At 40.2% G+C, this 25,030-nt stretch overlaps 1 protein-coding gene across 1 annotated transcript; it reads left to right on the forward strand.

Annotated features, from left to right (window-relative positions):
* Window positions 1–297: 297 nt before the first annotated feature.
* mapk8ip1a (mitogen-activated protein kinase 8 interacting protein 1a) lies at window positions 298–23,315 on the forward strand. The gene is made up of 12 exons (XM_004556203.5): window positions 298–460; window positions 7,055–7,127; window positions 9,884–10,450; window positions 11,907–12,455; window positions 13,641–13,871; window positions 14,314–14,389; window positions 14,483–14,649; window positions 14,737–14,840; window positions 17,606–17,716; window positions 21,251–21,321; window positions 21,490–21,588; window positions 22,695–23,315. The coding sequence occupies exons 1-12, from the start codon at window positions 389–391 to the stop codon at window positions 22,765–22,767; spliced, it is 2,193 nt and encodes a 730-aa protein (XP_004556260.3). The 5' UTR covers window positions 298–388; the 3' UTR covers window positions 22,768–23,315.
* The last annotated feature ends 1,715 nt before the right edge of the window (window positions 23,316–25,030 follow it).

Consider the following 25,030-nt stretch of genomic DNA (forward strand, 5'->3'; position numbering starts at 1 on the left):
ACTCCATCACTACCCAACACCACCCACTTCTCTTTCTCCTTCTGTCTCCTCTCGTCTCCATTTCCACATCATCAGGAAGATAACTGTGGTGATGATGATGATGATGATTATGGTAGTCTGACGCTGTGGATGCCGAATGATAACGCAAGAAAGGACTGAAAGAGATGTGCCCTGAGGCTGAGCTCAGCGCTGATCGATGCTGAGAAGACAAAAGGAAAATAACGGAAAGAGAGGGAGGTAGAGGTGGTTGGAGGGTGGGGTGGGGGGGTGGGGGTGGGGGGTCTGTCTGAGCAGCAGTGCGAACATTGGCTTAATAAAAGAGAAGAGGAGGGGGAGGGAGGGAGAAAGGAAGCTGTCATTTGTCAAGGGGGGATCCGTCTATGCTGTCATGGACAAATATCGACCAAAGAGACCAACTACCTTGGCCCTGTTCCCACAGCTGCCACAAGCCGGCACCCAGGTAGGAGGCCTGTTTTTAAAAGGAGCTGTGGGGTGCTGTGGAAAGTGTGTGTCATGGTTGGATTGTGTATTTGGAATGAGACATCTGAGCATCCAGCTGAATAACCGTATTTCTGTGCATTTCCGGGGAGGATCCAGTCCTGAGGATGAGACAGCAGTGGCTTGTTGTGTATCTGTGTATATTTTGTGTTTATGCGTGTGCTGGCACATAGTCAAATGCTGTAGATTCCTGTTTATTGATTGTTATTGTTTTTTTCACAAATTCTCCACACATGCTTTTATTTAGAGAGGCGGTCCTGATAAATCAGTCTGTATCATGGCAGCTGAACGGCTAGGGGTTGGGTTAGCTGGGGGATTTGCTCAAGGACACTTGGAAAAGCAGTTTTTTTGTTGTTGTTTTTTACCATCCTATTAAATATATACTTAATATAGGTATACTGCACTGCCTTGCCAACCTCGAATACCTTAACTAACTTCTGGACATTTGATTAAAATTACACCAGAATAATCTAGTCTATAGGATGGTAGCTAACACCCCTTCAGTGTTATCCCTTCTTTCTGTCATTGCATCTTCCTTAGCTTTGTTGAGTTACTTATGAGTCAACACATTCATATAGGTTATTTAAATTATACATATTTAATGTCATGTACAATCAAGTAAATTTACAGGGGCTGCTTTCTCACTCTCCTTCTGTTTTTCTGAGCAAACTCTTTACAGTAGTGACCTGAGATTTTACACAATTCCTTTTGAAAAACATACCTTTACCTTCTCAGGTAAATCTGAAATGGTCTGGTGGAAAGTATTTAATAAATTGGTATAAAGTAATTCTTATGTGCTTATGTTGCCTTTAAATTGCATGCTTTCAGAAGTTATTAAACTATAGATAAGTATATTTTGCTTGTAAACACTAACTTTCAGACAGCTTGTCTATTTGTAAGGTTTCAAATTGTAAAATAAAACAGTTAAAAGCTAAATCAATCTAAAACCACCTAACATTTAACTAGTATGGTTTTTGTGTGTTCAACTAATACATTTTTACATTTTACATTATTTTTTACATCTCCTGTGGGCTCACCACCCACAGAATGTGCCATAAGTGTCCAGTGCCAGTGAGTATGTCAGCAGTCAAAAATGGAGGCCCTGGCAGTCCAATTCCTGACTACTAAAACTAGCTCTTGGTACATGAAACATCAGCTCTTTGGTGGAAAAGAAGCCCCAGCTAGTGCCTGACGTTGAGGAGATGGACTAGATAAAATAGGATTTACCTCAATGCATGGCATAAGCTCTGGAACCAGTCTTGCTGAGAGGAACTGAACTCTGTTGCAATCTGGAGTTACGCTCAGTGAATGGTGGTATGAAGGGGTAGGACAGGCAAGACAAGTTCTAGAAATTCTGTATATAAAAACTGTAAAAAGAATTAGTGAAAAGGGCAGCCCTGGTGGAGTCCAACAGCCATCTGAAAGAAGTTCAACATGCTGCCAGCATTAGGACCAAACCTCTCGTTATGATTATACAGGGACTGAATTGCCTCGTCCAGTGCTCCACGACCAGGATGAAAACTGCATTGTTCATCCTGAATCTAAGGTTCAACTAAAAAAAAGGACCCTCCTCTATAGTACCCTTGCCTAGAGTGCTGTGACAAAGTGTTTGCCCCCCTTCCCGATTTCCAATTTTTGTGTGTGTTTGTCACACTCAAATGTTTTGGAGCATTAAACAAATTTAAATATTAGACAAAGACAACACAAGCAAACAAAAAATGCAGTTTCTAAATGAAGGTCTTCGCTATTAAGGGGAAAAAAAATCCAAACCTATATGTGTGAAAAATGTTTTGGAAGGTGTGTGTCCCATTACATCTGCCATACAAATAACATAGCATTTCAGAAAAGGAACATGATACCAACAGTAAAATATGGTGGTAGTGTGATGGTCTGGGGCTGTTTTGCTGCCTCATGACCTGGAAGACCTGCTGTGGTAAATGGAACCAGGAATTCTGCTGTCTGCCAAAACATCCTGAAGAAGAATGTCCGGCCATCTGTTCTTGGCCTCAAGCTGAAGCGCACTTGGGTCCTGCAGCAGGACAATGATCCAAAACACACCAGAAAGTCAAACTCTGAATGGCTTAAGACAAACAAAATGAAGACTTTGGAGTTGCCTAGCCAAAGTTCTGACCTGAATCCGATTGAGATGCTGTGGGATGACCTTAAATAGGCAAGTTCATACTCGAAAACCCTCCGGTGTGGCTGAATTACAACAATTCTGCAAAGACACATGGGTTAAAATTCCTCCACAGTCCGGTAAAAGACTGATTGCTAGTTTTTGCAAATGCTTGATTGCAGTTGTTGCCACTAAGGGTTGTCCAACCAGTTATTACGTTTAGGGGGCAATCCCTTTTTCACACAAAGCCATGTAGGTTTGGATTTTTTTACCCCTTAATCACAAACACCTTCATTTTAAAAATACATTTTGTGTTTACTTGTGTCATTTTTGTCTAATATTTAAAATTTCTTTCATGATCTGAAACATTTAAATGTGACAAACATACAAAAAAAATGGGAAATCAGGAAAAGGGGCAAACATTGTTTTCACACCACTATAAAATTTCCCAGTGAACCACAAAGAACCACCATCCCAGTCTGCCAGTCCAGAGGCACTTCCCCAGACCTCCACACAATGTTGCAGAGATGTGTCAGCCAGGACAGCCCTACAATATCCAGGAACTCCAAGAACGCTCTGCGAATCTCATCTACTCTAGGGGCCCTGCAGCTGAGCAGTTGTCTAAGTAAATGAGTGACCTAACAGCTAGTGGTAGAACAGTCATTCCTCTCACCCCCAGAGTTTGCCTCTATCATAGAAGATGTGACTGAGGGATTTAAGAGATCTGGGAAGCTGTTCCTTCCACTGCCTGACTATAGTCTCAGTTGAGGTCAGCAGAGTCCCACTACGGCTGTGTGCAGTGTGAGTGGAGCACTGCTTCCTCCTCCAGTCACCTGATGGTTTGCCAGAATTGCTTTGAGGCTGACCAAAACTATTTTTCCATGGTCTCACTGAACTCCTCCCACAACCAGTTTTTGCATCAGCCACTGACAGAGCCACACTTTGCTTGGCCTGCAAAATGTAGAAATATTTGATGGTGCAGTTTCTACATGTTATGATTTTCCAGACCTTTGCTTCAAGAAATTTTCTCTAACTGGATCCCGTTATATTTTTTCTATATCTCTGCTGTAGATCGATGCTATTGATCAAAAACAAAACATAAACATTTGAGCTGCCAAATACACATTCTCCTTTCCATTACTGCATGTTTGCACATAGCTGTAGAAAGGAACGTCCATACATGTTTGCATACATGATTCTATGTTTGTTCATCTGCAGTATTCTGCAGGTTATCAAATCATGACAGAGGAGGGGATGTCTGGGTGGACGCCCTTAGTCAGAAGTGTCTCTCTGCTCTTTGCAGATGATGTGGTTCTGTTTGCGTCATCAGGAGGTGACATGATGACAAAGACAGAAAATGTTATGGATTAACATTGTTAATGTTAGGGTCATTTGTGTCACTTTGTGTCACTTAGTGGTTATTGAGTGTCTGTGGTTGTCTTTTAATATCCATGGTCATTTTTTTCTATTTTGGGAGTTATTTTCAGTGTCTGTCATTATCTTACATGATTGTGGTTGTTTTGTATCTCTTTTTGTTTGGTACCTCACTGACAGGGTAGTGTATTTCAATGCTATACATGAAAATAACATTATATAATGTATATTGTAGTCTGGTACAATGTCCTTAAAGTATATTCTTCACTAGACTTTGTATTTGTTATTGATAAAGGGTTTCCAGTGTAGGTTTGTAAGTTCCTCAGTCTGAAACAGCAAAATCTTTGAAACAGCAAAATCTTGAGTCTCTAAAGCCGTTTTGTGCTGTTTTGTTATTAATGTGCTGAGAACATTCTCTGAGTATATTCTGCACAACAAATGCACAAGAATAAAAAACACCTCTTGTCCCAACTATATTAAATATGAATGATATAGATTCTCTATGGACAGAATATATTACATGTGCAAATGTCAGGGTTCTGGGTCTTTGTCCCAGCCTTTTCAGTTTATTTAGAATTTAATTCTTTCTTTATATTGTAATGATTTAAGTTTCATACAATTTACACTTGAGGTTAGTCCTTTTCATCTCTCTGAGTTTATTGTACTTTCTGGTTGTCTATTAGGCACCCTTTGTGCCTTTGCCCTCGTCCTCTGTGTTTCTTAGTCATGTCGCTGTGTTTTGTCGCCTGAGTCTGTCTTGTTCACATGTCTGTTTCTTCCCTGTGTTTTCGTTTGTTTCTCAATGTGTTTCCTGTCTTATTTTTGACAGTTTCTCGTCCTGTGTTCAGTGTGTTTGGTTTTGCCTCCCCTGTCATGTCATGTCTAATTTATTTCTGCTGTGTTCTCATGCGTTTCCACTTCCCTTGTCACCTTTCAGTATATATATTGTCTCCGTCTTATTCAGCCCTTTGTCAGAAAATCTGTTAATCCTCTTTCTCATCTTCATGTTTCCAAGTCATCGAGGTCTCACTTTTTTCCCCTCTTATGTTGAACCCCCCTACTTTTTTGTTCAGTTTGAAAATTTAGTAGTTGTATCTTGTACTGCCAGGATTTTGTACCTGGGTTTAAATTGAGTCACGGTCATTTTCATAGACATATAGAGGTGCTCATTGTTGATCCTTGAACATTATTTAGTTTTGATTTTGTTCATTGGGCCTCACAGTTGTGTGTGGACCCAAACAATGTCAAGATCAGACCTAAGAAATCTGTCCCAGGGACCATTTGAGGCCAGGAAGTGGAAGAATCTGTTCTTTCAGGGCCACGTCTGCTTGGAGATAAACCAAATGCATCTGGAAAGGCCCAGCACTTACTCATGCATTTTTGCTTTCCACTTCTTTTTTTAAAAAAAAGAGTTTTTAAACAATTTTTTCCTTATTTTATTCTCACTTTCTCCATCTTACCTGTCTTTTTCTCAGCTATCTCTGGTGGAGTCATCTGTATCTCTCCCTTTTTTCTACATGTATCACTATCTTTCTTTTACTTTTCTACCATTTTTTCATGTGTAACTTGCCTATCATCTGTCTGCATTGATTGGCTTAGTGGTGTCTTGAGGGCTTGCTTAACTCACATCCAGTTGGTCTGTGCATTCCCTTATCCACTAAACCCCTACCATAAAGACTACAAAAGCACCACCAGTTAAAATAGATGCGCCTCGTCAGGTTTTAAATCATAACCTTCACTTTTTGGCTCTAGATCCAAGTCCATATGTGACATTTGCCCAGACCCAGACCACAGTCTGCCTGTTGGTGACCTCTGATCCAGGGACTCCACTGTGTTATTTGCAGTGCGTACTGCCTGGAATGCACAGACTTGATTAGCTCAGTGATGTCTTGTGGGATTGCTTAACTCACGTCCACTTAGACCATTCATTGACGACCAGTTAAAATTGAAGCTTCACGTCAGCTTTTAAATAATAACCTTCTGTTTTGGCTGTGGCTCCAGCTCCATATGGGTCTGAATACAGGTCCACCTGTTGGTGACCTCTGGTGTATATTATAAAAAATAAAGACAAGTTAGGAGTGTGGATCAGAGGTTACCCTGATTACCCTCTCAAGGTGACCTGGCATTGCTCTGTCCTCTGGACCAGATCCGAAGCACCTTTGAGTGTGAGGTCATTTAGAGGGCTGGTCAGTGAGGGATTGGCATACCTTTTCGTGATGATGCCACACACTTCCTCATCAGTCCTCCTACCTCTTCCTGGCATTGCTGTCATTAGAGACTTTGGGCCTAGTTATGTACCTAATGTGATAGAAATAAGATTTCACACTTTTTGTGTTAGTAATCCAGTCATTTGTTGTTGTTGGTGTTAGATTTGTATTGTTGATTGTCATTTATACTTAGAAATATTTACTTATATATGCTTAGAGTTTTGTAATTAGTTGTAGATTGGTAGAGGTTTTGATCCTTGATAGTCTGCAAACTTTGTGTGTATTAGACAGCACTTTGGGAGCATGAGAGGTCATACCGTGTCTTATTGTTTTATGGTAGGATTAACGTAGTTACGTCTGTTCTAGTCTAAGTGCTCTTTGTTTAGATGAACTGCAGGACTTCCTCACCGTGTTATCTAGGATGAACCATCTAGGGTGAGGGGGAGGCTACCCTCTTCCTGACCAAGGATGTTTGACCCTTTGATCAGCAGTCCACACACACACACACACACACACACACACACACACACACACACACACACACACACACACACACACAGGCAAGGTACTCTTTGTGTGTATGTAGACGTCATATGTTAATGAACTTATGCATATTCATGTAACCTCAATAAAAGAACAGTGGTACGGGAGAACGGACGAGAGCAACTGGGGTCAAGCGAAGGAACGGTGCCTGTCCGGTTCTCTCCCGTGCACGAGAAACATGAAGAAGCTTGCCTACTTGTGTCTTGCTTTGCAGTGTAATTATATTGCCTTCAACGTTCCAGCGGATGGGTTCAAGCTACAAACCTATCAGTTGGTCTTATTCTTATTGCTGCTCTGTTTCATACTTTCTTTTCAGGACTCCATCAACAACAATTCTTTAGGCAAGGCCAGCTGGAAAGACTCCCACTCTTCCTCCCCACATATCACAGGTACGAAAACTCAACACAGGTTCAAAATACAAACTTATAGTAGTTCTTAAGATCCCTCAGATTATTACAGTATAATGCAAAATAGTGTATTTGATGATTTAGAACAGAGCAGGATAAATCACACAGTGCTCTCATATACAAATCTTAAACCGTAACTAATATAGAGTTCGTGGGGCAGATAGCTTTTTACAACTAGTGGGTGACTGCAATATTTTACTTTCATTTGGCTATTTCTAGGTTTAGGGCAGGGCATAGGTCAGCAAACTTTATTTTATTTCTTTTTTTTCTAATTCGCTATCTAATTCGAACCCAGGAAGCAGACTGTGGGTGGTTTCGTGCTTAGTTTGTCTTTTTACAGTTAATACAGAGAATTCCAGAGATTGAGCAGCTGGCCGTTAGCATGTGATTAATCAACCACTGATGTCTGTGAAAATCTAGTTGGAGGAGGCCTGTGAAAGGCTGAGGGGCTGCTTCGAGACCACAGACTGGGATGTACTCTGCAGTCCACATGGGGAAGACACTGATGGTCTGACGCAGCGCATCACAGATTACATCAGTTTCTGTGTGGAGAGCACAGTACCCTCCAAGAAAATATGGGGGGTTTCCAACAATAAACCATAGGTGACCCCTGAGCTACAAGCCTTGCTAAATGAGAAGAAGATGCCTTTTAGCTCAGGGGACAAAGACAATCTCGAGCGAATCCAAAAGGAACTAAAATGCAAATTAGGCAGGACAAGAACAGCTACAGGAGGAAACTGGAACAGCAACTGGAGCAAAACAACAATAGGGAGATCTGGACAGGGCTGAAGAAAGTTTTAGGTCATAGAAATAATGGGGGTACTACACAGGACAATGGCAGTAAGGAGTGAACAGATTATTATTTCAACAGGTTATCAAAGAAGCTTTGAAAGAAAAGTGACTGGCATTCTCAAAAGAGTGACCTTTATCCTTTAGATGGAGATGTAAAGTTGAGTCTTGTCCTGTCGAGGTAGCGCTTCAACATTGTCATCCCTTATATAGCAGGTTTATCAGAGACAGATGCCAATGCTGACATTTTGGACAGAGACAGATGGTTTGAAAGAGGAGTGAAAGAAGCCATCTATGTCCAGTGTGAACAGCCATCTTTGAACAGAGGAGGTGGTTTATGAAACCAACTATCAGCCACCTACAATGCAGCTTTGAGATCCCTTCCCAGGCACCTGATCGCCGACTAACATTTTGAGTTAGGTGATCTCAATGGGTGTGGTAAGGTCTCACAATGGTTTCACCTGAAACCTCTGCATATAATGACTAACACCCTTTTTCTCACCTTGGCTCATGCAAAGAGGCTCATGATCAACAGTAGGTCAGCGACCCTGCTAAGGGACAGATCCCACTAGGGTTTTAATACCTGGGCTGAAGAAGCTTCTAGGATGAGAGATGAACCATCTTCAAGAAAATTAAAGAAGTCCAGTTGCTTTTCTTTCCAAGCTCCTTAGATTACCATGACCTGGATGAGTGAGAACCTACAAAGACATATTCATCAGGTTTGATTCAGACCATAGCCCTCCCCCACATCACCCTAGGCTGCCAGACACTATCCCCAGATTTGATAAACTGTAAATTTAAAGCTTGCATGTAATCATGTGTTTAAATCAAATATTGGGTCTGTACATGTGACACTGTTTTTCATATGGTGAAACATGTTGCTAAACAAACTAAGGCAGACTAACTGTGTTATTTAAAGACTGCAAGAAAATACATTGCAGGTTAGTGCAGGATAAACGGGTTAGTCTGTCATGGATTTGAAGTAAACAACAGTGTGTGACTGGTGCACAGTGGCTGTGGTGCTCGTGGTCTGCTAGATCAAGATTAGCAGAGATGAATATGACTCTTAGCTAATGATGCTTAGATCTAGAAAAAAGACAGCATCAACAGTGTACTGTCAGTGCAGAGGATAGAAATCAGCCAGGACAACTCGTGGAACACCTGCTTAGATCTTGTTGAATTCAGTTGTGCAAATCTACAAAGAGCAGGGAACCTCAGAGTGCCAGTCGCCCAAATCAACTGATCACAGCCTGCACACAAAGATCTATTGGAGCTCTCAATAGCAGTTATTGTGACTTCACCTGTGATTTCCCCCCCCCCCCACTGAGTCACTACAACTGATTTTAGGGCTCCCCCACCTGCTAGATCACACTTTAACCCCTGACTGTACACATTTTCCTGTTTAGGGGCAAAGTCAAGCTAAGTACAATTAGAATTAAAAATTGGACTAAATTATATATTCTTATATACTAATTTTATTTTATTATTACAATATGTACAAAGCTTTGCACTAAATATAGAAGTCTAAAAGCTTTAAAAAATAGTAAAAGTAGAAAACTGATAGTTAAGGTAACATTTTGTGTAAGGTCAGACTCAAGCTGCAGATCAAGCATACCAGTAAGCAACTAATGGCATAATAAGTCTGTTCATGCACTGTTAAAGTCTCTGTTTTCCTGAGTTCTTTTTTTTCTTGTTTTTCTTTGGAATCCGCGGCTGTCATCCTTTTGTCTAATGTAACAGTGGAATTATTTGTGTGGCAAGCAATGATGACGTAACAGAACAACAACTCCTTCAGTCAGGAAAACATCATGTGTGTTTTTTTCTTCTGCTGTTGCTGTAACAGGATTAACAGCTTACCATAGGCTACTTTGAATATCCCTCTGTATACCGTATATCTGATTGCCTAATACATAATCTGCTGCTTTTGTTGTTTGTGTGTATGTATTAAGGGGATCTCGCTCCACTAGATGTCCAACCAAAAGCTGAGGACAAAGTCCAGCACAGCACTCAGCGCCGGCCAGCACCCAAACCTCCAACAGCCAATGTATCCAACAGCAGAGCCAATGGTCAGGCTGCTGCCACTGGCTCAGACACACGAGCTCGACCACGGGAACAATCAATGCCTGGAGCTATGCATACACAGTCTTCTCGCACACTAAGGAACCAGAGGAGAGCAGGTAGTGGAGGAGGAAGAGGGGGAGGAAAAGGAGCAACAGTGATGAGAGACAGGGGCCTGGGCGACCTCAGAGGAAAAGATGGAGTGATAGATAGAAGAGGAGGACGACCGTGTGAAGAGTCAAAAGCAAAAGACAAGAATGGACATCAGAGGCCAAGGGAAGAAAACGGACTGAAAGGCCGAGCAGCTGATGGGAGAGGAAAAGGAGGCACTAAAGGAGGCAACAGAGGAAGCGTCTTAAAGTCGAATAAAACTCTGTCTAATAAGGAAGTCTATCTGCCTGCTATGGTGGTGCCGCGCACACCCATAGTACAGAGAAACCTGGAGACAACACACCAAGGTATTGAACCAAGGTTCACACCAATTTTTTTTAATAATCATTTCCTGTTTGGCAGTTTTAGCAAACAGGATCATGGTTTCGTCTGTGAAACACATTATGCTCTCTGCAGGCTCCTCTTTTTATTAATTTTTACATTGATTTTATTTTATTATTGACCTTAATGTCTGCGTGGATATTGGACAGGGGGTGAAGACCAGGTTGGTAAAAGGAGAAGAAGTTGGAGGAACAGAAAAAGAAAAGTGACAGAAAGAAAGAAAGAGAGAAACATGCCTGGAAATGAGAGTGAGAAAATCTCTTAACGGACCATCACTATCAGGAGGAATGTTATTATTAGCATTGAAAACTAAAGTCAGAGAGACGTCTGTGTTGAGATAGATATCTTTTTTAAATTTCTTTAAGTCATTACATTTGAAATGAGCTACTTATATTTCTGAAATCAATTAAAAAATATTAAGTAATTAAAAATACATTACTAGAGTCGACTAATGAAGGATTTCTGTGCCTGATATTGCTTTTGAGCCAAAGCTATTAAAAGAAAATCAGAGATCCAGGGTTACGCTTGATTTAAAATCTTGCATTAAATATATGTTATAGTCATGGTATACCCTTAAACCCTACAAATGCACCTTTTAATAAAGTTAAGTATAGTTGTGATGCAATCTATAGTACAGCATAGGCTCTACTGAGGTCCAGCGCAGTACTAGAAATGTAGTTTCCTAGAAATTTCTCCTTTTTTTTCCCTCTCTATTTTTGTTTCTTATGTAGCCCCCAATGGTCACCCCTATAAAAAAATTCTGAAAAAACTCACCCTGCATAAAAAACTACTTTAGAGCACAGAAAATATTTGCAGGTTTAATAACTGTTGCAGTGAACAGGAAGCCTATAGTTGTGTTGTGCGAGGCGGCACCAGAATGCTAATATCAACCTGCTAGCCTACATTTCAAAAGCTTCCTAGAAATTTCTAAAGGCAAATAGTCCACACAATTTTATTTACATTGGTTGGTTCACCTGTATTAATTAGACTGAACCCCCACTTTACTAATTAGAATTGTTTTAGTATTAGCAGTTGCCAGCTTTCACCATTCATATCTCACTGAGCTCAGGCAAATGTTCCATTTATAGCTACAGGTAGAGATATAAATGGGCTATCTATAAATAATTCCCCGTGTTTGTGCAGTGCACTACAATATTTGATGTTTGAAAATTATTCCCCTGGGATTTGATAAATACCCAAGTATACTGTGGGACTATTGTAAATTCTATTACCTAAACCTGCAAACGTATTCTGGAACCTTTGTTAACCAATTGTTAGAATTCCCTTGATATCAGCTATAAAGAATATTGCAAAATAAAACGATCTTAGAGTATAACCATATGTGTGAAGTTCATCTGTGTTATCTAAAATTTTACAAACTGGAAACATTTGACAATGATGCTCCGTGTTTTGTATTCTTAGACCAGAACCATGACAGGACCCAGGACAACCCCTCTGTCCTCTCCCGGTCCAGCAGTGAGGGAGGGTCCAACAGGATGTCCCTTAGCTCAGACACAGAAGGACCCCCATCAGGGCCTCTGCATCCCTCTCTGACCTACCGAACTAACCCTGACATCAGTGAAGAAGAGGGGGAGGGAGTTCCAACTCCATGCCTAAACTTACAGAATGATCTAACGTGCTGTCCCACAGGTAACAGCAAAACGGACTGTACCACTGAAACAGGGGTAGAACCCAAGAAAGAAAAGGATGACAATATCATGGCCTCTGTGGCTAATCAGACTGTACCAATCCGTGAAACTTTAACAGGGTTAAATTATGACTCTGTTAAATATACTCTGGTGGTGGATGAACATGCTCAACTGGAGCTGGTGAACCTCAAGTACTGCTTGAATGGTTACAACGAGCACAATGATGACAGTGATGCAGAAACGGTCTATCAGTCAGCCAATGAGGATGAAGACCCACAGTATGTGGAGGAGAAGAAGAAAAATGAGGAAGCAAAAAAGAAAGGTAAATACTTCTGCTAATTTTTAACATGCCCCTTGCACATTTCTGTTTTTAGAAAAGAAATAAGCATATTTTATGGCTACAAAGTGTAGTAAGGTATATCTAAGGCCTACAATCTCACATAACATTATATATATATATGAGTAATAGCAACTCCCATTTCTTCCGGGATTAAAACACTTTTTCCCTTTTAAAAAAATATAGGGAGGAAAACAGGAAGACCAATATGCCACCATACGGTAGCTGGTGATCTGGCAGAAAGTAAAGGTCTGAGCTTAAATACTGCCGCTGCTGCTGATGACCTGGTTGCAGCAGATGGTGGTCTTGGGGCTCGAGTTGCTGGTTGAGTCTGGTTGAGTCTCTCTCTATCAATTTGTCTGAGGATGAAAACCAGAACTTAAACATTGCTCGTACCTCAGGGGTACAATAAGTCTCCCAGACTTGGGAGATGAACTGACGCCCCTTGTCAGCCACGACTTGTACTGTGATCCCGGGTAACGTGAAAACATGGGCAACAAGCAGTTTGGCCATCTCAGGTGGACAGTTCAGAGGGCAAGGAATTGAAAGGATGACTGTCTTACTGTTTGAGGCAGGTAAACTGATGAGTTTAATGTGTGACGATGGCACAGTCATAGGGTCTGTGCGGGGGCAGACATAGAGCCTTGTCTTTGCTAAACATTTCTTGTAGGTCACGGTATTCCTCCAGCGGATCTGATAGATTAAGAGGAGGTGTGTGTACTGAACCTGGGCTGGTGGGTCCACAGGGTTTTGGAAAGTCTAGAAAACTATTTCTGAAGATTTTGCTTAAGAGCGTTAAGATTGTGTTGATGAATAAAGATGGTCATATCAAATACGGACTTGAAAGCTTGTTATAATTATACAAACTCTCTTTTACCTTTTGCACACACTTCAGTAAATCACTGCACCTATGTCCGATTTTAATAGCAAAGACTTTTGAGCAGAGATAAGTATCTTCTGAATATCAACAAACATTGAAAGCATGCCATGCTCTTATTGAATTACAGAAACAAGTAGATAACTTAGTACAAAACCTTGTGTAACACCACTGACCAGATTAAATTATGACAATTTAAAAAGAGAGAATACTGGCGAAGTTGAAATCAAACCTACACCACCTGCTCGTTCCTCTCTGCTCTCAGTATAACCTGTCTTTTCTACTGCTCCAAGAGAGGAGGGAAGTGGCGGAAAAAAGAAGAAATGAGGAAGACGTGAAGAAGAGGAGGGAGGAGGAGGTGAAGAGGAGCAGGGAAGTCATGCCAAGATCCTGCAAGCTGTCCAAGGTAACATCATCCACAACGTCAGAGGAAGAAGAGTCGAATGGTGGAAGAGCTTGTGCTCCCATAAGCAGAAAGTTCCTCAACCTGTTTGCCAAGAACGACAGCCAGAACAGTGCCACAGGTGTGTATTTCCAAACTTTTTTTCACACACATCAATACGTGCCATTGCCAAAAGATTTGCTGTGTTTCCCAGAATAGTAAGAAGGAGACTCCAGAAGACAAGTAGTTACTTTAGGGGAAGGTCTTTAACCCATCAGAAAGACTGGAGCAGCAAGAGCAATGATATGCTGCAGTATTGCTGCAGTATTGACAAGTATTTTGGTTTAATTTAAGCCTTCCAATACTACATTATTAGAAAATGATGCAGGGCAGCCATAATTTTACATAAAAAATGAAGCTTTTCTAAATAAATGTCAGTGGATGCTTTTTTTTTTGTTTGTTTGTTTTATTTTGATTCGTTGCTTTTCTTTTCTTTCCTTGTTTCCCATTAGATGTTGAGGATGGCAAATATACAAACTTTAAGTAGCTGATTGTGAGTATAATGCCAGTGATGTGTTGTTCAGGTGCTGGCTCGTTTGGTGTGTTCTCCTGTGTTCTGGATGGAGTGGAGAGGCAACAGAGTCACAGAGCTGTCTACAGGTCAGCACACATGAACTTACACAAATTAACTGTGCCATGTGCAAAGAGTCACATGAATCTGAAATCCTGTACTTTTTCTCTCTATGGTTTTAGGTTTGTTCCTCGTCATGCAGATGAGCTGGACCTTGAAGCAGATGACCCTATCTTAATGTTGAACCAGTCTAAGGACCTGTGGTGTCAGGGTTACAACATGAGGACTGGGGCTATAGGCATTTTTCCCGCCTTCTATGCTGTCAGGGTGCCCAAAGAAATTGAGCAAGGTGCGTTGCAGCACACTGGATTGTGTAAAGAGAATTTCATCAGCTGCAACGATGATTAAAAGCATGTTTTCTTCTTTCTTCTTGCAGTTCAAAAAGATGGTTGGATTGAGAAGTTCCTGGTGCAATATCTGGGTTCCGTTCCGGTTCCCATCTACACAGGCAAAGATGTGCTGTGTGCTGCAATGCAGAAGGTACAAAAAGTAACTGTTAAATTAAAGCTCACAGCTGAAGTATGGACTAAACAAATTCATTAACATAAATTATCAAAATCCCCCAAGAATCAGATAAAATATTTTTTTTTAAATAAAAAACAAATGAGATAAAGGCAGCTCTTCACACTGATATAGAAAAGGGAAGTTTTAAGCCTAATCTTAAAAGTAGAGATAGTGTCTGTCTCCCAAATCCAAACTGGGAGCTGTTTCGCCAAAGGAGGGGACTGAAAACCGAAGGCTTTGCCTCCAGTTCTACTTTTAAATACCCAAGAAACCACAAGTAGGGCTGCAGTCTGAGAGCAAAGTGGGTGATGCAGTACTATGAGGTCTTTCCGATAAGATGGGGCCTGATTATTAAAGACCTTGTATGTGATGAGAAAGATTTTAAATTCAATTCTGGATTTGGAATGGAAGAAAGCAGTCCTACATATTTGTTTAATATGTGCTTTGAAGGACATATCCTGGTCAAAAATGACTCCAAGGTTCCTCACAGTGTTACTGGAGGCCAAGGTAATGTTATCCAGAGTAAGAATCTGGTTAGACACCATATTTCTAAGATTTTTAGAGCTGAGTACAATAATATACAATAATAACTTCAGTTTTATCTGAATTTAGAACCAATGTCAAATTATGACTTTTTAAGTAACAGTTTAACGACTGGCAGCTTGAAGGCCTGTGGTACATAGACGATTAATAGAGATGGGTTAATCCTATTTAAGATTGAAGCATTAATTAATGGCAGAACTTGCGCATTTGAAAGTAATACAAGGGAGTCAAATACTTCTGATTTGAGGCTTTTTTTTAAAGGAGTTACAGTGGTATTGTTGTAAGTTAAATGTTATTAGGAAATGATCCAACAAAAGAGAGTTTTCAGGAAACACTGTTAAATGTAAATGTTAAATGATCCATTTCAACTAACATCATCCTGCTGTAACCAGGTTTCTGTAAGTCAGAGTAAATCAGTGTGTTGATCAGTTATTAATTCATGAAGTAACAGGGACCTGTTAAAGAGACCTAATGTTTAATAATCCATTTTTGACTGCTTTACTCTATGGTGCAGTTGTGGATACTATATTGTTCTTTCGTTGTTTTATTATGTTTAAATTGTTTTTTACTCACTTTTTGGTTGGTTTTTTAGTGGTTTGGGAGACACAGTTTCTAAGGGAACGGGGCCTCGAGTGAATAAAAGGAGGAAAAAAACTGCAGATAGGCGTGTAAGACTGTAACTTTGCTTCCTGGTTCCAACTCAGGACAGTCATGATTTTTTTTTTTTTGGGGGGGGGGGGGTTAATACATTACTAGAAATGAGAGCTGCTCCGTCCAACTTTGGATGGAGCAGCTCTCCTAACAAGACCAGGTTTTGCCCAGAGAGCTCATATGTGGTGTTGGTATGTGCTGTTCTAAATTTCATTTAAAACTTGGGAGGGGCATGGTGTCAACAACCAGATAGCAGCTTGTGTCAGCACGGCCCCTCCCGAGAACCCTCAATGTCTACATAAAATTGAGAGGTGAGGTTGAATAAACAGAGTGCCAAGGGCCTATACGTATGTGTCGTGACAATGTAAATAATTTGAGTGTCTAAGTTGTGGAATAAAATTGAGGCACAGGTGGCCAGGAGGGGACGGAGGAGGAATGCCTCCCCTGCACCTCAGTGACGCACCTGTACCTCAAGGCCCTGCATGTGTGGTGGTGTGATGGAGCGGAAGGGGGGAGGCAACTGGGCATGGGAATGAAAGGATTGGCTAGGGGCAGCTCCCCCGCTGACCTCCATGGGCACGCCCGTCCCCCTGAATCCACCAAGGGCAGGGGCCCTGGGTCCATTCACACCGGGGCTCACAGCAGCAGCACCTCCAAGCCCCACAGAGCATTGGGCAGCATTACGTGCATTTTCCATAGAATTATGTCTTCATTACTGACTTTCATTCAATATATTGAAAGTTTAGTCCAGTTTCAGTCAGTGTGTTCACAGTACTGTGCAAAAGTTTTCGGAAGGTGTGAAAAAATGCTGTAAACAAAAAATGCTTTCAGAAATATAAATGATTGTTTACTGGCCCCATTCTGCAGCAGGACAATGACCCCAAACATACAGCCAAAGTCATTAAGAACTAGCTTCAGCGTAACAAAGAACAAGAAGTACTGGGAGTGATGGTATGGCCCCCACAGAGCCCTAATCTCAACATCATTGAGTGTTGTACATGAAGAGACAGGAAGATGTGAGGATGCCTACATCCACAGAAGATCTGTGGTTAGTTCCCCGAGATGTTTGGGAACCTGAAAAACTGATGCTATTTTAAAGGCAAAGGGTGGTCACACCAAATATTGATGTGATTAAGATTTCTCTTTTGTTCATTTGCTGCATTTTGTTGATTGATGAAAATAAATGGTTAACACTTCCATTTTTGAAAGCATTCTTTGTTTACAGCATTTTTTTCTCACCTGCCTAAAACCTTTGCACAGTACTGTATACTGTTTGATACTTTTTATTTGTTTATCACAGTTTCTCTTTCTTTCTTTTTTTGTACAGAAAATAAAAGTTAAATTGAATGGGGTTGCATATAATTCTATTGTGCTTTTGGCATAATGACAATAAAGATTTTGATTCTGAAAAAAGCTTTTGAAGAGATGGTTAAAGAACATTTTCCCGATGCCACTTTCATACTTGATTCATGCGGGATTAGTCCTGTTAGACTCAAAGCAAATCTCGCCTGGCATGATTACTAACTAACTGTGTGTTTGTGTTACAGGTAGCATACAACAGGCGGTCAGCGGGTCAGCCTCCATCAGCCTGTGCGCTGGAAGTCAGTGTGAAAGGGGTGAAGATGAGTGTCCAGGATCGGTGCCACTCCGCTCACAGGGTACAGCACTATTCTCTCTCTTCACACTTTTCTTTACTCACAGAATGAAAATGGAACTCTGATTTATAGAAGGAATTTTTAAAATGTATGTATTTTACAATAAAGTAGTATTTGTTTGAACAGAGAGCACATTTGAATATTAGACTACTGTTAAAATGGTGCTAAAACCATTAAAACAAATAGTGTTTAATATGTACAATAAACAATAATAATAAACAATAATATACCAATGTTAAATCTCGCGACACCGTACGTGACTTAATCTCGCCTGCTTTGGATCGTGGTTTAAGGAAGGCATCCATCTCAGTCAAGTCGAGCAGCCGCCTCTACTTTTTTTCCAACATGCTCTTGAACACCCTTGAACGGCTAAAGAATTGGTGCAGCGTTTCATGATGAGAAGGAAATCCGCATTATTTCTCCAGAATCCAAGGTTTGACTAACGGACCTCTCATTCAATAAATTTCAGTTTTTTTTATTAGCAAATCACAACAGTATTCATTAAAAGTTCCTTTACATTTTAAGGTAAAAATCCTACAATAATAAAGAGACAACCCCAACAATCAGACAGCCCCTTATAAACAAGCACTTGGCAACAGTGGGAAGAAACCTCCAGCAGATCCAGGCTCAGGGAAGGGAGCCATCTGCCATGACCTGTTGGGGTCGAGGGGAGGAAGACAGGAAAGCTTAGACCTTCCTAAAGAGGCTGAGTGGTGTAATCCTATAGTTGGAATAGACGTGTCAGTCCCCCGTCTTGATGATGGGAATTATGAACCCAGTCTTCCAATCCAGAGGCACAACCCCACATCTTGAATGAACATTGCAGAGGCTTGTCAAGCAAAACATCTCTACAGCATCCAGGGTTTTTAGGAACTCAGGGTGAATCTCATCCACTCCTCTGGCCTCTACCAGACTCCTCTACATGCCTTTCGTAAAATAAGAGTCTGGGAACAAGGATTAAGAAGATCCTCAAAGTATTTCTTCTTATACATTTTCTATTCAGCAGCTTTAATTTAGCATTTTCTATTCACGTTTCCCATTTTGCTTTATATGTATTTCCATTTTCCATCCTAATATTTGGTCTCTACGGAGCCCCTCTGATGACATGGTCCAAAAAATAAATAAATTGTGGCCACAAAATACTACTTCATGGGCACGAAATGGGTATAACGTGCCCACGAAATACTTATTTGTGGCCACAAAATACTACTTCGTGGGCACGAAATAGGTATAACGTGCCCACGAAATGCTAATTTGTGGGCACGAAACACTTGACCGATAACCGTGATCCTTCCCAGACCCTTGCAGTTGGTTGACAATAAAATCTATCCCGGCATCCAGGTCGTACTTACATCTGTAAAGCAACTGGGCTCTCAATAATAATATTTGCTACATAACTTTTGCATTGTCCACTTCCTGCTGTGACAAAACAAATTTCCCACGTGTGGGACTAATAAAGGTTATCTTATCTTATCTTTTCTTATCTTATCTTATCTTATCTTATCTTATCTTATCTTATCTTATCTTTTCTTATCTTATCTTATCTTAATATCCTGTTTAAATGTCTCTCCGTAATAATGGTTCCTTGCATTGCCAGGCTTTTCAAAATGCATTTGTAGCTCATTCCCAGCCTAAAATAAAAGTCAATCATACTGTCTCTGTCCATGGTGTATAGGTTTAGCCTACTCTTATGCTTATGTGTCTACGCAGCTGTCCAGGAATTGTATCAATATGGTGTGCGCACGTTATCTATTTCATTGCCACAAATGCGTAATTCGTGGGCACGTTATACTATTTCAAGGGCACGAAGTAGTATTTTGTGGCCACGATTTATTTAGTTTTTGGACCATGTCATCAGAGGGGCTCCGTAGGTCTCATATCTCTACTTGAATAAATAATTAAAACAAGGATGGATTTTCCTCCTGGGATTTTTTGTTCACCATTTCACATATGCCATTTTAATTTTTAAAATTCCCATCTTTATTTATTTATTTATTTTTTATTAATTTTTATTGAAAATATTTTTTTCTGTTGTTTTAGTCTTCAGAAAAGAAACTGTTTTCATCCACATTTATATGCTGTTTCTGTTTTCTGTGTGTGGTTTGTGGCTTAGCATAGGAGGGGTGGAGCAGTGAGTTCAGGGTGTGGTGTGTCAGAGGTTGACCCACACAGCTGTTCTCCATTACAGGGTCATTCCTTCCCTATTTCAGGAGGATGCTGAAATATTTCCTATTTCAGGAAAAGGCAGTTAAAAAGCTGCGCGAACAAAGTTTGTCAAAAACCCTTATCAATAAAACACCTCTCAACGTGCAACACCCTGTGGGTGGGTCCTTATTGTGGTCACACTGTGATACTATGTCAATTGAATACATTGAGATGGGTTTAATTTCTAAATACAACAAACCCAATATTAAATATTGCATTTTCTTGTGTACTTACAACCTAACATAACCTAACATATTCACATGGTTCATGATTTAAAGCTTGTCATCTTCTAATCAGAGGCCTCCAGCCCATTTGTCAAAGTGTCATTAGGCAAGCTACAAATCCTCAAATTGCTCAGAATGAAGGCACAGATAGAAGCAATGTATTAATGGCTGAATGTGGTTGCATTCTTAGTTAGAAAAGTCCTGCATAAGTTCAAATTTAAGAAGTTATATTCACTATCCATCCATCCATCTTCTTCCGCTTTATCCGGGCCGGGTCACGGTGCCCCCGGGTCACCCTCAGGCGTTCCCAGGCCAGCCAAGAGATATAATCTCTCCAGCGTGTCCGGGGTCTGCCCCAGGGCCTCCTCCCAGTGGGACCTGCCAGGAACACCTCGCCCAGGAGGCATCCTTGTCAGATGCCCGAACCACCTCAGCTGGCTCCTTTCGATGTGGAGGAGCAGCGGCTCTACTCTGAGCCCCTCCCAGATGGCTGAACTTCTTACCCTATCCCTAAGGGAGAGGCCAAGCTCATTTTTGCCGCTTGTATCCGCGATCTCGTTCTTTCGGTCACTACCCACAGCTCGTGACCATAGTTGAGGGTAGGGACGTAGCTCGACCGGTAAATTGAGAGCTTCGCTTTTACGCTCTGCTCTCTCTTCAGCACGACGGACCGGTGCAGCACCAATCCGTCTGTTGATCTCCTGCTCCCTTCTCGCTTCACTCGCGAACAAGACCCTGAGATACTTGAACTCCTCCACTTGGGGCAGGAACTCATCCCTGACCCGGAGTGGGCAAACAACTGTCAGTGGCATCATAGCCCCTCTAGGTAGAAGATAATCAACTCTTAGTGATGTACTCATAAAGTTATCTTAAATATAATTGTTGACTGCTACCGGGTGACTTTGCTATGGGACTTTAGTTCCAATAGATCTACTGGTAGTTGATTTCTCCAGTTGTAAGTTACCATTTAACAACATTTTCTAATGTTATTCACTGTAATGAATTAATTTAAATTCTAGCTTAACAAAAGTTTCTAACTATGATGTTAATTTAGAGTAATATTCCAGAATTACATGTTTACATGGCTCTTTGTCTTTGTTGTTATCAGGGGGACCAGTGCTTCCATTTCTTCCAGTTGAAAAATATTTCATTCTGTGGTTGTCATCCAAAATACAGCAGGTGAGTCAAATGCTTTAGATGGCTTGTATTACAATTCCCTCACCTCGTGAGAGATTAGTTAACTTTTATGAACATGAATCTTTCCTGTGTGCTGCTTGCTCTGTTGTTTTTCATCCTGCAACAGGCTCAATTGAACCTTTGGAAATAATTGTTTTATTTGCACTGCAGGTACTTTGGCTTCATCACCAAGCACCCTGACCAGCAGCGCTTTGCTTGTCATGTCCTGATGTCACAAACAACTTTACATCCTTTAGCAGAATCTGTCGGGTAAGTCCTACTCTACTGTGTTCTGCTCTGCATTTAATTCAATTATATTTAAGATTCAATGCATATGACTGTCCTATCTATGGACATGCTGCAGAGGGATTATTACTTCTGTAGACACTAGTTTATAGTGTGTTACGATTTCTATCAGGGTTTCAAACTCTGACAGATGAAAGCTCTGAGAAAGTAGTGTCTTTTTAATTGTTTTATGGGGGGAAAAACACATCACCGAGGTTAAGTACAATTCACTATGGTCACTATGGTGTCCAGTAAGTAACAAGGCTGATGTTGGGAGGCTTTTATTAGCTACAGTTTTGTTTTCATCCTTAACAAAACAACATGGAGATATAACCTGTTTCCAAAAAAGATGTTAGGCTGTGTAAAAGATAAATAAGAAAAAATATAATTACATTTTTTTATTAAAAGAACAGTGGAATATTTTCCAATGTTACATTACAACCTTATCAACAACAAAAGTGCTGGAAGCCCAGGAGGCCAGTTGTAGTTTTAAAAGCTAAATGTTTTCATGCTAGATGTGAGATTTTAAATACCCAATTAATACCTATACAGCAGCATTTCTGGATTCCTTTTATGTCTCGTTATTTCTTTGCCATGTAGAGTTTTAACTTGCGTTAGTGGCTGATGGGAATGGTCTTCACTGGCACGATTTTCATGAATTGGCCTGCGAAATGATTTCTACAACAGAACTGTGTTAAATGCAGAAAGCTGCGGGCCTTGACTACTTGGTTAGGTTCAGGAAATAAAAACATTAGACAATAAAAGGTTTATAAAAGGATCGTGTTTTGGGTTCAAATATAACAGCTGCCATGTCATTCAAAGAGCTTTTTTCTCGATGAGTTCCCTTTGAGGATTCTCAGCAGCACATTCACACACATAAACACTCTTCTGTTGAAATATATTAGGTTTAAAGCTGATTTTAAAACAATTTTTGTTTATGTACACAAAATAAGTACAATAGGGTCACATTTTGCCATAACACTGGCTGGACCATTAGAACAAGTCAGTCTGGCTTGTAGCTTGTAAATCAACCATTTCCAGTGACCTGGTCTGCTTGGTTATGGAATCTTTTGTGCTATTTTTCCCAACAGGAGGGCATTCCAGCAGTATTACAAGGAGCACGTCGGCTACTCCTGTCCCACTGAAGACATCTTCATTGAATAATGCCTCCTGTCCATCCATTCTATGAATTTAATATTCACTATGTGCATGTAAGCCTGGTCTTATATACCACCAACTGGATTACCAATATATCTTCTTTGCATGGTGGGTTATTTCTTTTCTAAGCTGCATCCACTAATACAGCAAGCTTCTCCTTCTTTTGGCCATATCACAATATGAATAATTCTATGGATTGATAGGGACACGTGGGATTTTTCACGCCACAGAAAGTTACCAATAGTTAAACAGAGATATTGAATATTAATGCATTTTATTTGCAAAAATTATCTTAATTAACTATGCATGGATATTGCATATATACAGACTACCTTCAGAGCTACTCTAGCCCACAAAGCCAAATCTCAGCAACTACAAATGTTGCTAGAAAAAATCTGAATCATCTTTCTGATATTAGAAATTACCATACAAACAATCTGGCACCATAGAAACATGTCAATATCTGTCAATGATTGTAAGCAATCTAATGAGACAATGTTTAAATAACAGTGTTAGTCATTGAATCACATAACATTATAGGAGCTCAAATAAAACACATGAGTAAAAGCTCATAAGATTTAAAGTAGTGGTCCTAAAAACTAGCTGGAAGTGCAGCTTCTGATTTTATTTGATTAAACAACCTTTGAAGTACATATTTAAATGTTCAGAGATACATATATTTAACTTTAGCTCATAAGTCCTGGGCAACAAAGCTTTAAGCAGAATAAAAATTTAATTATATAACTTAAATATTTGTTAGATTGTTTAAGAGCCTTAAAACTTAAGAGCCAGGTCGCTGTGGTTCAGGTAGGAGAGCAGGTGTCGACCAATTTGGTTGGTAGATTGAGCCCTGGCTCCTCCAGTCCACATGTCAAAGTATCCGTGGACGAGACACTCAACCCCAAGTTGCCCCTGATGCATCTAGAAGCACTAGATAAAAGTGGTGTGAATGTGTGATTGGGTGAAAAAGACTTGTGGTAGAAAGTCCTTTGAGTGCTCATATTGAGTAGAAAAGAGCTATATAAGTACCAGTCCATTTAACATTTAAGTGCTGTTTGCATAGGTAATCATGTATGACTTTTTAGGGTTAGTATGGAGTTCAATGAAAACAAAATTTTTTAATAAATTCTTCCTGAATTTGCAAAGAGTGCGCAAAAGAAAATAATCACTTTGATGATTGAGCAAACAACCACAAATAACATCACCCGAAAGAGACTTCAAATAGTCACAAAACAACTACCAAGAGATGCAAGACGCAGGTGAGAGAACGTTTAAGTGTATTTAGGGGCTCATAGTCTCAGGATGAATCTATGGTCACCAGCCATTAGGATTCATGATCATTTGTTTAAACTCACATGGCAGTCTGTCCAGTATTTGTATAGTCTATGAAACTGATGGGTGACACTACATAGTTCAACAAATGGAAAAACAAAAAAAATCTGGTTCTTCTAGTTAAACAAATCTAGAGATGTTACTGCTTTTCTCTTTTAGAGTGAGGGAAAAATTATCTGATGCCCTGCTGAATTTGTAAAGTTTACTCACTTATAAAGAAATGAACACTCTCAAATGTTTATGGTAGTTTCATTTTAATGGAGAAAGAATGACACACAAAAATCCAGAATAAAAACATAAAAGTTCGAAATGTATTTGGACGCCATTGAGTGAAATATGTATTGGATTTCCAAGCCGTTTTCTAGTTACCTGAAATGATGGATATTGGGAATGTCATTACTCCAGAGTTGAGTGCATTCTTATAGTAAAGTCAGAAACACAAGGAAAAACTTTTTTTGTCTAAGGACGGTTGAGCCATTCATGTATCGTTACCAATACAATACAGTACTTTTTTTGCACTTTACAACCCGACTGCTGCAACACTGGCTGCACGGATTAAAGATTTTACAGTTTTTCTAATGTTTGATGTTCACTGCCATCATCTTGGACTGTTCACTTGGGGTTAATTCCACAAATTCAGCTTCTGCATGTATAAAGGCTAATTTACACTGCCTGTAGCCCTGCTCTCAAAAACTGACATAGATGTAACTCTGTATGTGTGGCTGGTTTTAAGAAAGAAATGCTTAAAGTTCAAGTTTTTAGAATATGTGTAGCGCCATCTTGTATCAGTTACAGAACATTACATCATCGGGTTGGTTGGAGTCAACAGACATTGCATTAGTTTATGTTAGCTAACTAGTAACACAACCAATAACCCAGGGAAAAATAAGGACTGTAAAATTTTTGTGCTGCTTTTCCTCACCAGGCCTGAACTGTG

The sequence above is a fragment of the Maylandia zebra genome, linkage group LG7 (assembly GCF_041146795.1).
Source record: "Maylandia zebra isolate NMK-2024a linkage group LG7, Mzebra_GT3a, whole genome shotgun sequence".
In the NCBI taxonomy this organism is placed as follows: Eukaryota; Metazoa; Chordata; class Actinopteri; order Cichliformes; family Cichlidae; genus Maylandia; species Maylandia zebra.